This window comes from Patella vulgata, chromosome 5 (assembly GCF_932274485.2).
Source record: "Patella vulgata chromosome 5, xgPatVulg1.2, whole genome shotgun sequence".
Taxonomy (NCBI): domain Eukaryota; kingdom Metazoa; phylum Mollusca; class Gastropoda; family Patellidae; genus Patella; species Patella vulgata.
Window position 1 is genome coordinate 21,655,504 of NC_065883.2, and position 16,019 is coordinate 21,671,522.

Below are 16,019 nucleotides of genomic sequence, written 5' to 3' on the forward strand. Positions count from 1 at the left end.
GCCTACAGTATAATAATAATAAGAAAAATCGTTTCACTGTCACATTAATTCAGTGTTATACTTAAAAAGATATATTTAGTTATACAATTTGAATAGTCGTCGCGTTTATATTTGTATAGTTTCTGTACACACCCACTTTGTGGTGTCGTTTCAATAGACCTCCATCGGGTAACAAACACAATATACTATTGGTAATCGAAGAAGCCCCTAAGTGCTGTGTATAACGTGAATGACGTGTATATCATGGTCATTTTCTTAATATATCATAGGTTGACTGTTTACCTAACTTTAAAATTAGCCATGAGTAACTTGACTGCCTTGTCTTTTTACATCCGCTTTTGTATACTATGAAGTGAAGCATGCAGATATCATTATGTAATGTGTGTCCAAGTGTTTTGGGGTGCCTCTCTTAACTCAGGATATTTCAGCATCCCCCATCATGTCAAGCATGACAGGGAGATGTATTAAACGTTTTGTGGCATTGTTAGTGTGTTGGATATTAATATTATTTACATGTGTTCAAGGTAAGATTATATTCACGACCAGTCTACTTCGTGTCTATTTCAGTGTATAAAGAGGTCAATGGGTGATCGGACCCGGATGCACACGTATTGAGTCGTGTAGCTGCTGTTTTTTCCTACCAATATGCGGTGATAAAAAAAAGTAAAAAGCCATCTAAATGTCCACCAAACAAGAGGACGCATTGGACCAATCACACTGAAGAGTGCCAGTATCAGGAGATTTTTTCAAAATGGCGACTCCCATATGTGGGCCGAAAGGCATGTACAGAATTGACATCCCTGATTCAAACAAGTAGGGCAATTTCTTAAATTCACTATACAAGCCACCAACAGAGCGGGGTTGGGGGAGGGGGTGAAATAGAGAAATGGGGCTTAAGGTCCACTTGACACAAACTAATTCATTTCCGGACTAATGTAGGGAACGATTTATTTCTATAATTCGCTTGCGCATAGGGGGTCTTTAGCAGTCTGGAGACCCGAAGAAACCCCACGAGGTTTGCCATTTGACCCTACTCCTTGTCAGGTACAAGCAGGGCTTCAACACCACGCCACGTGACTCAATGACAGACCCTGTGATCTAAACCGCACGCGTTAAATTATTCAGCCCCCCCCCTCTTCCACTGTTTTGAAACAGTTTGATGTTTCCTTAATTTTCTTCCATTTTATTACCTTGTCGTGGGTCATAATAACATTCAGTATTTAAATTATAAAGAAAGTTTTTCAATTTGCATCAGTTGAAACAATTAACCTCAACGGAACAATTCTTTAAAACTGTTCTAATTTCAGCCTGGTTTGTGCAGAAAAGTAGGACACTAAAACCTATTTCATTTCTAAATGCATTATACTTAAAGAGGTTAGGTCTGTATACAAATGACAATATACCGACGCAAGCTTCTCTATTTGGTTACAAATAACAATAAAATTTAAAATTAAAGAATGCGTTTAAAATATCACCGTGTCATGTTTGATATCAAACCAAACATCAACTTCCTTGTAGTAACGAATAAAACAACTTAAGTGCAACTAAAGTGTAAAATCTGTTGTGAATTCGGTTTCATTTACATATTTCGAGGGAATTCCCCTAAATTTTCCTTTTGGGGAATACGTGAATTAGGTTATAGATTACTCATGACAATTATAAAACATACTATAAATACACACTGCTTTCTTAATATCCCGTTTTCTTTCTTCAACTTTATCATATATTCAGACTTTTTACCTTTCGATGTTGTTTTTTAATGGAACCTTTATATTGAGTTATAGGATTGGATGATATTTATCGAAATGTGGATGTTATTACCAAAGTTGGGAATCCTTGTAGTTTTCCATCCACAATTCCTATCATCATTACGACAGATAACCTACATCTCAGTCTAAATTTAAGGAAATCTAGTGCAATATCTAGTTCTTTACCCGTGTATATACAGCAACCAAATTCTACACATATCACAGCAATGTACTCCAACACTGATGGGCAAGTAAGCATTGTCTTTAGTTGTTTTTTCTATCACACCTTTACCGGTCTGTACTATATTTAGTAACCACTGATTCTTGTGTGTTTAATAAACACAAATGTTAAATTACTCTTGTTCAATAAATAAGGAGCTAAATAAGCGGCAACAGATGTTGAAAATTGTCAATTTTAAATCCTAATTATTCGAATTTATAAAACCAACAATTCAGGCGAATCTTCCTTTTTCTGGTTATCTTACCAGCTCCTCCAGAGTCGGGTTGCTTTCCGTATTGACTATAATATTTCAAAATTACTTAAGACTAATTTAGTAATATACTAAGAATCTTCCTGTATATGGCATATGATTAGTCCAACTGATGGGTTGTCCTTGCTGTTTAATTTTGCAGGTGATTGCCACTTACCAAAACAGAGAATATAACGCAGCATTTGTCATAGAATGTATAAATCTAGACGAAAAACATATACAAAAATGGGTAAACTAAGACTTGTTATAATATAACTCCACAATAGAAATCTATATAAAAAAGGTGCAATATACGACATCGTCAGAGTCACTGATTGATCTTTGTTATACGTACAATAAATCATGTACAACCAAAATTACCACGTTCTTTGGCACACATTTTAACTTAATTACTGTAAGATTATGACATGTACAATACTCTGATTGTTCAGATTTTGTTTCGTTTCAAAACATCGAGAACAAATATTTTTGAAATGTTAATCGATTACTGTAATCGTAATTACTGTAATCGTAATGATTTTGAGATGTACAAGACCTCGATATAAAACAGGCGTTAGTAGTTATTTTGTTCAATTTCAAAATACTGACAACCAAATATTTTTCGAATTGATAACTGCGCTGTCTTTAAGACAATATAATTGAGCACAGATTTGATGTCGGATTTTTCACCCATCGATACTCAAGCTATAGTACACAAACTTTGTGTATATATTTTTTCACATTGCTCCATATTTCTAATAATTAATACTGAATTTAATCAGTTAATGAAATATATACAGCCAAAGATAAACTTCTTTATTATTATCATTTGGAGAATGTACTTATATATACGATCACAATAAATCTTTACAGCATGGAGAATTTACATTGAATAATATCAAACGATACTTTCTTCAACCAGATAACGTATACCCGTCTTCCGGACATATATTACAATATATTGGAGATCATCAAAGACCATATATTAATACCAAAGGTAATGAATGGCCTTGATGATAAGTATAACAAAATAATTATTTTCCCATGGAATGAAACTTAACATTCGAAGTTAAACATAAACAACAACAATAAAGAAGTATGTAGTAGATTGTCTGGAGCACCAATGTGATAATTATACTTGTTGTTGTTCTTAGTGTTTAACGTCCGCTTCCACCGAAGGTGATATCACAGAAAAGTCTCTTTTTTATTATCTTAACGCATGCGCAGGGGTCTTTCCTGTGGGAGGAAACCGGAGTATCTGGTGTAAACCCACGAGTTTGAGAAGGTGCCCCATCTCCAAGCCACATACGCTCACACAAATGATCGAAACCACAGCCGCAAACCAGAGGTGACCGGCCAGCTAGAGGTCGAAACGCGGCACTCTGGACCACTAGGCCATACCACCCCCACCCTTCATATAATTATACTATTAATCAAATACATATATAGAGTAAGACTGTCCCATCAATATGGGGAATTGATATTAGTGTATTTGCTGGGTCAAGTGGCTAAATCGTTGATTTCGTGTTATTTTCTTTACAGAATTAAATAACATTCCCAGGGAACGGTTAAAGAGAGCAGCATCAAAAGTAACTTATTATATTGAAGTATTGGTTGTAACAGATTATCTTATTTTTCAAAGGTAATGTAAAAATATTTCCCTGAATAAATCCCCCCACATCCGCAAAAAAAACCCAACACAAAACAAACAAACCCCAAGAAAACACAACCCAAAACAAACCAAAGAAGACAAGGCGGGTACGGCGTATTCGGCATCACGACGTTTGACCGATTTAGTCTAAAATCAAACAACTTTCAGTTGAATGGGCTCTTTTGACAGTTTTATCATAATATCGCTTTCTAACATATCTTTGCATTCAAGGTTCTTCGATCAGATAGAAACTACTACCTCTACGGACGAGAAAAGGGAGATGACTCTCGATAAAATTAAAACCTACTATGCCCATGCCATTAACGCGGTAAGATATTTTCATTTCAATTCACTACAAGGGACATTATCGCTCGCAAATGGTATAGTTAGTGGAAAAAGTTAAACCTATTTTCAATGTTAAAGATACATTATGGGAGATTAGATAAAGAGCTGGTAGTTATCACTATAATAGTTAAAAACTAGAAGCTTCATTTGATTAATACATAGTTCTGGAAGCGGAATGTGCGTATCAGTAATTTTTATTTTTTTTATTTTTGGTCTTACAACAGTTTTGCCCAAGACCTAATCTAGAATTAAAAATTACAATTACATATAAATACTGATCATGGAAAGCTAAAACTATTTGAGAATGTTAGCGATTTAGCTCCTTTAAATATCTAAAGTAATGTGAGATAAATTTCAATATATTCATTTTGCATTATCTATTTTTGAGGTTTTATAGCAGGAACGGACAGCTCTTTATCTAAATCTTACATAATGTACATGACATGTATTTACAACAAATTTAAGTGGGGTGAAAGCTTAATCTGTTTCATTTAAATCTTTTATAACAGTCAGTAATTTTTAGAATAATAATTTATACATGTATTATTTTTGTGAATGATAGTTATGTTTAAGTTATATAACATTTTTGAAAAATATTCACAAGTTGATTTCCTTTATTTTGTTAATGTAGAATGGTAATGAACTGCTTTTTTCATTTTCTTTGTTTTATTTGTTTCGTTTGAATTTGATTTATCTGTTTAGTTTTTGATTGTTTAATTTTTGTTAATGAAGTTGATTCTTTTAAACTTCGTTTTTATTTTTTAACTCTACTTGGTGTAGGTGTTCATCAGGTAATACCTCGACTGAGTTCAATATAGAGATTAGCCGGTTGATTTGTTGGATATAAACCTTTGAATAATAGCGCCTAACAGGCAGCTGTGTTTAATTATGTTCTCCTGATTTTGATTGTTTCTGTGTGTTTGAAGTATATGTTTGTGATATGCGCTTAGAAACACTTCACGTGTAATGAAGCGCTATATAAATCGAACAATAATAATAATAATAATAATAATGTAAAGGGAATTTGCTGCAAATTTCAGTCAAATTGATCCATCCTGAACCGAGTATTTAGCGATTGAATTTTGGGCCTAGTCTCGATTATCCATTTTTTGATTTAATCAGAAGCAGCAGACTAGGTTCTAATCCAGTAAATATCACAGGCTAGCGATGCCATCGAGATTTGATTATGGTCTGGATAAGTTAATTAATGCCATATTAATAATTTAGATAACATTTCAGGCCTAAAGAAAGACCTGCAATTGGCAGATTTAGCTCTTGCATAATGTATGTTTAATATGTAGAAGTTACGGTCATTTTTTACTTCGTTTATGGCCTTCCCAAAGGAGCTCAGAGACTAATGTGTGTTTGCCATGATGAGTTTGTTTTATATCTTGCAGGTAAACTTAAGATATAAAAATATGGCAAGTGAAACAATGGATTTTGAAATTAAATTGGTTGGCTATTTCATATCCGATGTAAGTTTGTTGTGTTATTGTAAAGTAATTTATATAAAGGTTGTGCCATTAGGTTTGTCATTGAATCAACTGGCGTGGTTTCGATTCCCCGTGTGTACGTGACAAGGAGTAGGGTCACCTGTCCAACTTCGCGGGTTTTCTCCGGGTCCTCCGGTTTCCTCCCACTACTAAAGACCCCTACGCGCAAGCGAATTATTGAAATAAAATTGAACCATATAGTCCTGAAATGACCTCGTTTGTGTCGAGTGGACGTTAACCCCCATTTCTCTCTCTCTCTCTCTCTCTCTCTAAAAAACGTGAACCTGCAAACCACTAAATAATGTCTAAGTAAACTAGTTCACGTTGTCATACACGGGTGAACATATATTTTGCAAAGATTACTGAAGTACAATAACCCATATCGTGTATACTATGTCAACCAGTAGCCTCTATCATCTTAACGATTAAAACATCTAAGCTCACATTTATTAAAGTTAGGTAGTTAATCTTCATTTATTATTTCAAGGATTTGTGTATACGGATTTGCTTTGATTGAGTAATAGATTTCTATACATTTGGAGCGCTATTTTTTTTTTTAAAATTAGTTATTCATTGCGCATAGAACATTTTGGCTTCCTAAACAACGCACGCAAAATTAATCATGTTATTCAATGTTTATATATATTATCACGAATATATGTATATATTATAGTCTGTTGAAACATCTGGGTGGATAGTGCCGACTGACTCAACCCAGTTTCCTGCACAACTAATGCTGCAAAATTTTGAAAGGTGGAAATCTAAGAAGTTGCTTATGGATCATGACCATGCAATTCTATTCACGGGTTATGATCTGACAGACACTGACTCCAGTACAGAAGGTAATCATGTTATCATTTGATCGCTGAATATAATCGTTACATCTCGATCAACCAGACTCTAGTGACCTGTGTCATGTACGAGGCTCTTTATTCTGGAACACCTGAAACTGCACTACAATATAGTAAATTATACAAAGGTAACGTGTAATGTTTAATTTACATTCACGAGGGAAAACTATTAAAACCCGTATTAAGGTTTAATTTTACACTTTTTGAGTTGAGCACTCGTGCGAATGTAGTTTACAAGGTGGAGAGGAACATCATTGATAGTGGCAGTTGCCACACGAGTAAGCCTAAACTGACTTGGTGAACTTTCTTATGATCGTCAGTTTATTCTTCGTGTCTTGAAAATATGAAATGTATTCAAGAATGATATAGCTTTAACACATACAAAATGTCCCCTATTAAAAATAGTATTATGTTTTAACAGAATGCTTAAAGATACATTATGGGAGATTAGATAAAGAGCTGGCAGTTCTCACCATAATAGTTAAAACCTAGATAATGTAAAGGGAATTTGGTGAAAATTTTAGTCAAATTGATCCACTCTGAACCGAGATTTTAGCGATTTAATTTCCAACCTAGCCTCGATCATCATTACTAAGTACGATAAAACACATAATCTCGATTATCCATTTCATGATTAAATCATGAATAAAAGTCGAACAGCAAATCGGAACCAAATCCAATAAACATCACAGGCTATCGATGACATCGAGAGTTTATTATGGTCTGGATAAGTTAATTAATGTCTAATTAATGATTTAGATAACATTTCAATAGGCAGATTTAGCTCTTGCATAATGCATGTTTAATATTGGTGGGGTATATATCTAAGAACAGTTATCATGGTTCTCTATTCACAATTTATTCCTACATTTTATTTATTTACAGGCAGGGCCCCTGTTGAAAGTATGTGTACTGATAAGAGTTTTTCAGTTGTAGAAGATAGGGGTATTTCGAAAACTGTAGCAATAGCTACTCATGAAATGGGACATAGGTAAGAAATGAAAGGGTTTAAAACTAACATTGGTCACGCATACAGTCGTAGTTATGAGAATTTGGTAAGGTCAGCGGCGTTCAATGTTTTGTCTTTAGATTTTAATTTCTTTGCTTTTGTTCAAAGGAACAATTTGTATCTCTGAAAATAAGACTTATTTTACGGACTTCAATGTTTCAAAGCGGCATTGGCAATTTTGGCGCCATCGTCGGTTGGTAAATATACAGGTGTTTTCTTGTCGTGACCTGATCTGACTATACAGTTTTAAATTAATGAAATATTAACGTTTAACTTCTTATTTTCGATTATAAACGCGCGAGAAAAATATCTCTCTCTTAGTAGGTCAGACGGGTTGGGTGGCCGAATGGTTAGCACGTGCACGCTGCATCATATTGAGTCAACTGGCGGGGTTTCGATTCCCCTGTTGTACGTGGCAAGTAGTAGGATCGCCTGTCCAATCTCGTGGGTTTTCTCTGGGTCTTCCGGTTTCCTCCCACTGTTAAAGACCCCGACGCGCAAGCGAATTATTGAAATAAAATTGAACCATGTGTTAGTCCCGAAATAACCTAGCTTGCGTCGAGTGGACGTTAAACCTCGTTATCTCTTAGTAGGTCAGTGCTTGGTGTTTCGATAATAAATCCAAAGGACATCTTATATAATATGATAGACACAATTCAATATAAGGGTGAAAATGAATCTTTAGAAATCAACGCAGCATTATGATTATAAGTTTAATTCGACTACATCTCAAAGGATTATGTCCTTTTAAAGGTTCCATAATCCAGACTAAATTATTTATGTACTTTCAGTTCATGCACTTTACAATTATCACATTAAAAACCATAATAACACTACATTTAATAAAATCGATCATTTCTAATATATAAGCTATTTTCATCTTAAGTTGCTATAACTTTCTGTTGAATTAATTATAACTTTCAATTGAATTCATGCCGTCATCTATTTATGTCTTAAAGTTAAACCACTCACTTCAATCCACGAACATCCAGGTCAAAATGACCTCTAACCAAGATTTTGTGTTTTATATTTGCCTATAGTACACTAAAGCCTAGCACACACGAGCTTTTTATTTTTCGCTTGTTCAAGCAATTATAAGCAACCAAAGATGTTGTCAACACCAATTTGTAGGCGACGGTTCAGGGATTGCCACCGCTGATACTGATTCTGATTCTAATGGATGAAGATCTAGTTCGAGCGAATTGCACGATCATGTCATATTTAAGTCAAACAAAAACTTGCCACACGAAAGATTGAGCAGAAACGGATGTATGACTTGAGTGTAAAAAGCAATTCTAATCTCTGCGAGAGGTGGCCGACCAGCTAGAGCTCGAAGCGCGATACTCTAGACCATTAGGCCGCCCCACCCCAGCCCTTAATGGATGGCAATTGGGTATATTTATATGGTCCAGAGTTATGGTAATTAAACACTGTTCACGTTAAATATTATCCTATTACTAATTGTTTCAGTTTGGGGTCATTACACGATAGTGACGCTGGGTGCAACGATACAGATCGCTATATAATGGCGGGTTCCATTCAAACCGAAAGTTCTGCAAATAAGCTGAATCCATGGTATTTTTCGTCGTGTTCTGTTGCCGCCATAGAACAATATGTCGACTCGGTTAATTCTATAAAGAGGTTCGTACATTTATATATTATTTTGTTGAGTGCCAATATTTAATTTATGGAACAGATTGTAGATAATACCTTAAGCAAATGGCTGCCCTGCATTGTAAGCTTGGTTTCTTTTAAACTTATACCAACACGTTATAATTTCTATATCTGTGATTAAGTGTGAGATATATTGTAGCGTTTCTACATACTCGTATTCGAATTCTGGCTGTTAAGGGATCTTGCACCAAGTGAAAACTGTTCAACTAATACCACAATGAAAATACGATTTCAAAAGCTTAAATACTACACGGAGAAGTAATCTGTTTATGTATTTGTGACCAGTAATCACTGTATAATTTACCTATAAAATATTTGGATACAGCCGTCTCGATTTTTACCTTCGCTTAATCAAGCTTACTATAAGCATATGCTATTTTGTTTCAGAAAAGGGGATCCAAAGACTTCATTTGCTATATGTATTTTAAGGACACAGTAAGCTGCAGATGTATCATGTAGTATGTTTTACCCAACGCAAGGCTTAATTTGTGTTATGAATCAATAACACCATTTTCATGTTAATTAATAAAATTGTTACGTCGTTGGTAACAAAGACCGAAATGTTTAGGCGATATATTTTCATTTTTCAGCGTAAACTGTTTAACAGAAATATTGAGTTCATCAAGCGTTGTACCGGATATAAGTGATATGTCTGGACAGGTATACAGTTTAGATGACCAGTGTCGCCAGTTACATGGAGCTGAATCTTTTTATTGTCAGGTAGAGTCCGTGTTCTCCTTCATCAGAAGGCATTAAGCAGAAACAAAACCAATAACACACAAACAACTTGTGTTTACATTAGTTCAGATGTGTTAAGAATTTTACCCAAATATGGAAAAAACAAACCGCAAAGGACATAAATTAAAGACAATATATATTTTATGGTTTTAAAGAAATATTAACAAAAATGTTGTAACCGTATGTCTTGTTTTTTTTCTATAGAATCGTGGTAATTTATCGGGCATTTGTAGAAACCTGCCTTGTTTTGATCCTAAGACATTTGACTGTATTTCTCAAACGGCAGCTACAGGCTCGTCGTGTGCATCTAAAATGGTAAGATAAACGTAAACCATGCATTATCCTTGTAACCTAAACCATCCCTGTTTATTTCAGCTAGTCTGTATAAATGTTTCATTGTGAGAAAACCGCACTGGGTCGCTAATCTGGAGGTCCCGATTTTGACCCCTGTATTGTCATAATGCAAGATTAGTCTGCAGGGACAGTAAATATTGGTTCGGATGGGAAAAAAACCGCGGCTTCATGAACACGTCCTCGACAGTTGGAATGCAATTGCTGTCTGGCAAAAAATTCCCGTATAGCATACTGTAAGCCCAGAAAAGTAGGACGTTAAACCACATTTTATTTATGCATTGTGTGGATAAAGAGTCCTTTTGATACATTAGGATCGAATACCATTCCATTATCAGGAATAATTATTCTTAAGGCGCATTTTGCATAAATCTATAGTTATTTTCCTATAATAATTTTGTTTTATGAATGTTGTCGGTGCAACATCCGCTGTTTGGTCTTTTGATAATTGAACCAGATTGATTTCATGTATTTAGATTAAACCACAACCAACTTGTAGATTATGCAAATGCGTGTTTTGTCCGTGTTCATCAATATTCATAAACTCGACTTAAGTTGCCCAGCAACTCGATTGGTAGGTAACACGAACTTCATCAAGAGACCACATTACCGAGAAATTAAAAAGAGTTGCATTGGCGAGAATAGATTATAAGGTTTTGGCAACTGTATGTATAAATCACTATTTTCTGACAATGTCCCTTCCTATATGATACTAAAATACACTCTTGCCAAGCTTCAAGAAACACCAAGGACAGTTTACTAGTAATGCCCATGGACCAGAACTCTGGAATAATCTACCTAACATCTTACGCGAAAGTTAATCAATTACTTCCTTTAGATCTAGTTTACACTCTTCCTATCGTCTGAAGGCATGTGCTGTGCCAACATTAATGTTAAATTTGACACATAGCCTTGTCTTTTCAGTGGTGTTTAAATGGCGAATGCAAATATTCTAACAATGCCCCTAACATTACAGGTGAGCTGAATACTATCTTACCGGACATCTGCGACAGTTTAGTCTTTGCAAACACAGACTAGTTCTATCTTGAACATTTTGATTAGTTTCTATTATAGTATGAACCAACCAAACTCTAGCATCGCTACCTCCGGTCATCTACAGAATGTAGTTTATGGTAGTGGAAAGAAAGCTGGGTACCCATTACGTATAATAATTCCGACTAGTTAATTCAGAGAAAACATGTTTCAAATATTGTTGTTCTTGATGCGCTCAAAAAACAATCGCAATTCTTGAATTTACAGTTAGATACATCGTAAAAGATCACAATGTCCAATACTGACCAGATCTGTTTCCATTTAAATTAAAGTCGGTATCCATCATTAATGTCCACGATAAATGGAGTAAATCAAATGGTTGAAGATGGTAGGTCTGCTGGGAGATCGGGGTGATAGAAACCTGACTATGGATGGTCAGGCTTCAGTAGTTTTTTTTACAGTGTCCCCACCAGATTGAGCACTAGTTATGTAATAATTCCAATGTTATTCCTCTAAGAATCTTTGCGAACATCTCATCATGACTAGCTGTGTAAGCACATATTTTTAAGGGCGTTGTTTCGGATTAATTATCCATTCAAACAAAGTATATCATGCTGCCTCGTTTAATTCCAGCTTGCAAACAGTTGCGTTTCTATTGCGGCCCAATATACATTTTCATCGATTTGAAAGAACAATCGGACCAGCTTGAAAATGTATTTGTTATTGAAAACATCGGGTCATTTTACCCTCTACGAATATTAAAGTAAACTCCATTTTGTAGTCATGAATAGCTGAAATACTAGATTTCAATCCACTTTTAATAAGTTCATTAATTTATCGTGGAATTATTTCATTATAAAAATGAAGTCTGCACACGTATTTCCTGGTGTCTATTAACATAAAATGGGGTTTGTCGGTCGAATAACCGTATTATATTGTACTTTGCAGATTGCTTTGACCAACATAGAATAGTTCTAAGTGTATCAAAAGCCGGAGAAGCAACCAGGGATCTTTATACCTGTCAATCTGCCGTTTCAAGTTTGGCTGGAATCTGTTACATACCTTCAGTTATACGGGGTTGCTGTGCTTCTTGTAATGAAGTAAAATCATCAGTTCAGGGTATTTCACAATATTCTACCTTTTCTAAACGCAACACTTCGATATACAATGATTCAATGACACAAAGAAAATATTGAAGAGTATATATAACATACATTTTGTTCACAGACCCAACATGTAATTGCCTGATTGCACTATAGCTATACTGGTTTAGCACATTATGACAAAGGGCGACAATATCTGGAAGGTGATTAGTCAGATTTGGTCAAATAAATTGAGGTTGGGGTCGAATTGGCGGTATCAACGTAGATTTGGCAAACGATTAAGTCGAATTGCTACAGTAATTCTGAACACTTTTTGAATCCCGGGTTTCCTACTTAAAAAAAATAAATCTCCAAACCCGACGAGGAATTTAACATGGGTTTAAATTATATTTCTTGCATTTACATATATATGGATTAGAAACACTACCCACGGGATACTTTGTTTATTGTTAAATGTCAATAAAAACAAATGGCTAACTCTTTTCCACAAGGTTGTGAATATGGCGACAGTATAAAAGGGTGTGTCGAAGAAGGGTGTAATCGAGTCGAACCAGATGGCTATATTTATAATAAAGGGTAAGTAAATACATATTCCTGAAGCAATGGCCCGAGAAACGGAACACTGCGAGGAGTATGAAGTAAATATAAAAATACAAATTAAGATCCGATTTCGTAATGAATGGATACTAACCTGAAACATTGTTGATAAATTGCGCAAAATCTTTTACCACTTTAAAATGTGGGAGTATCAAAGTAGAACAAAAACAGGACATTAACATTAACCAGCCAGGGCCTTTGTTTTCCATTTTGTGACGACTTAAAATTATTATATATCTCGCGGAAAGTCGAGACATTCTTAGGCGTGGGTGATTTGTATAAAGTTCCAGAGCCCGGTTTAGTAAACAGCGAATTGGATCTAAGTGATTTAAGACCCATAGATAACAGCACCTCGCAAATCTAGATAAACTTTGTAATTCCAATTCCTTTGTAATTATGGTAGAACTTTTTGTTTGGATAAATGATTATATACCATACAAAGCTCTTATCTCCCGACATGGTTATTGAATTTTAAACCGATTAAGAAAAGGCATAATGTAAATTAATATTTTTATAGATGCTGTAGAACATGTAAGCTCACATCTGAGTTTAAATGTATTGACCAAGATGAAAATATGTGCACATCTAACATTGCTATAAATGGTTATATTTTCTGTTATAATACCTCATTCGCTCATATCTGCTGTAAAAGTTGTGAAAGTGTACGTAATACTGCAAAAACGGGTGTGTATTTTTAATTTGCTTTGTGACATTTATTTAGCCTCATTTTTCACCATGTTTGGTGCAGTATAGCCTGACTGAAGCGGACGTCCCAAAAATCTAAATTTCATTCATTAAATTTTCACTGTTGTGTATTATTTAGACATCTATCAAAACGATATTATGAAAATATTCAGAATATGGTCACTTTCAGTTGTCCGAAACCTGACATTAGATGGACAATCTGTGTGTCTGAAATTTTGTTTGGAATAATATTGCCTTTCTATATCGCTTATTGTTAAATACGTTAGAGATAATGATAGATGGTAATGTGTTTAAGCACACTTTCGAAAGAAAGTTAAAATGATTAAGCTTTAAATCAGGAACACAATCCCTTATAAATTTGCCAGAAATCCCAGACTCTTTAAATCTCAGCCTAATCTCCTGTGGCTGTCTAATATCATAAAAACATCGAAAGGGCCAGACATTTCGAAAATCATTCAATATGCTACGAAGATTATTCACTGATTGTAAATAGCCACGACTGATTGACTAATTTCGAGAGATCTTTGATTTTAAACAATTAACATTGAAATCAATATCACATGAATTAATTTAATTGATAATAGTTTTAAGATGTCTGCTTTGTTTTACAGGCTGTGAATATGGTGACCGAATCAATGGCTGTTTACAGTTTACCAATAACGGTACAAGGAACTGTGATCCATCGTGCTGTAAAACTTGTGCTCGTCCGACTAACCTAGCAGTTTCACATAATCTTCCTTGCCGTGTCTTAATCTTACAACTATTTTCCATTCTAATTATTTTGTCGATATACTAATACATACATGTTTATGGTGCCTTCAAAATATGCCAAAATTATATCATTTGTAAATAGATTTGGGCTATTAATAGAAAGAGATCGTACATGTTAGTCATCTTGGGACCGTGGGGATAAATTGTTCTTGACTTATTTTCTCAACGTTTTCAAGGTTAGTAGCCGGGTATAGACGTAAAAGTAGTTCCAGGTTCCAGGGGTTATTGATTGCTAATCAAATATATCAACGGCTCCAGCCATATTCCTGCAAGTTTTCAGAAAAATGAGGTTCAGCGATGCTTAAACATCGACTTACAATTTTAGTAAATATGGTCCATATTGAATTGGGGCGTTTTTGTATAACATAAATAGTTATCGTAAATAACGTTGCTACAAAACAGATGTTCATATATTGGAAAAGGGTAGTTTTATATTGTGGCAATGTTAAATAACCCCTGATACCTAGAAATCGAAGCGCAAAGGTCAGGGCTATATTTACTGGGTCTTATTAACAGGTTGGGACAGAATGGTAAGACGTTCAAGTTTAAGTTCAATCCCATTTCATTTCCCCTACCATGTAAACCACCTACACACCAGAACCATCAGTTAACATGTATTAAATGTAACCATACCTACAATCAGATATCTATCTAAACCTTGACAACTTTATCCTAAATCTTACCAATAAACCACAAAACCAAATGTTTATAAAGTCAGACTTATTACCATAATCCGAAAACATGTTTCCTGGTTATGATAAATTGAAATAAACAACTATTAACATATCTACCATATTCATTGATATAAATACATCTGGGACCCGAGAATATAAAACAATATTAATACAATAGTATATACAATAGTATAAAAATGGGAGGGAGGAGGGGGTCTGAATGGTTTAACGCGTGCGCGGTAGAACACAAGGTCTGAAGACGGGTCTATTTTGGAATGTAACCTCTCCATATGCATACAGGGGGGTGGGCTTCGCTAACCAGTGGCCCCTGATTCGATCCCAGTGTTGGCCGAGAAAGTTCTACGGATTTCCCAGAGTGGTTGCGCCTTGTAGAACGGAGGGTATGTGTCTCGTTGTTCGGATGGTACGAACAATAAAACGAGGTTCCGTGGCGCACGTTGGCGTACACGTAAAAGAACACTTGACGCAGGAATTCGATGGTTGGTGCAGAAAGTAGGACCTTAAACCCGATTTTATTTTATTTCATATAAGGTCAGCCTTTTCTGTCTCAAACACGAAACCCTTCAGTACTTAAAGCGATGTTCGGCTTCTAATCTGACAAGAAATGTGTTTCTAGTTGTTCGGATGGGTCAGAAAATCGACCCATGTACATATTGTCTAAATTGGACGATATTTATGTCATTCAACATCGACGAAAGATGAATTAATTTGTAATTTCTAGCATTTTACGCCCGGTTGGAGTAGAGCAGTAGGACGTTAAATCCCATTTCATTTCATTTCATTTAACTTGCTTGTCTTTTGACTATGGATGGATCGTATCATATG

The 16,019-nt window shown here is 35.0% G+C and overlaps 1 protein-coding gene across 3 annotated transcripts; it reads left to right on the forward strand.

The window, feature by feature from the left end:
- Positions 1 to 228: 228 nt before the first annotated feature.
- Positions 229 to 15,285, forward strand: LOC126821106 (A disintegrin and metalloproteinase with thrombospondin motifs 12). 3 transcript variants are annotated; one of them, XM_050549428.2, is made up of 17 exons: positions 229 to 524; positions 1,779 to 1,999; positions 2,382 to 2,468; positions 3,092 to 3,215; positions 3,761 to 3,860; positions 4,101 to 4,197; positions 5,612 to 5,689; positions 6,381 to 6,549; positions 7,444 to 7,549; positions 9,038 to 9,208; positions 9,832 to 9,961; positions 10,184 to 10,294; positions 11,255 to 11,306; positions 12,272 to 12,442; positions 12,918 to 13,002; positions 13,541 to 13,707; positions 14,340 to 15,285. In XM_050549428.2, the coding sequence occupies exons 1-17, from the start codon at positions 440 to 442 to the stop codon at positions 14,522 to 14,524; spliced, it is 2,139 nt and encodes a 712-aa protein (XP_050405385.1). In that variant the 5' UTR covers positions 229 to 439; the 3' UTR covers positions 14,525 to 15,285. The 3 variants fall into 3 exon arrangements, with proteins under 3 accessions (XP_050405385.1, XP_050405387.1, XP_050405388.1); XM_050549430.2 differs by having other exon boundaries at positions 1,785 to 1,999; XM_050549431.2 differs by lacking the exon at positions 229 to 524 and adding an exon at positions 579 to 813 and having other exon boundaries at positions 1,785 to 1,999.
- Positions 15,286 to 16,019: the final 734 nt, after the last annotated feature.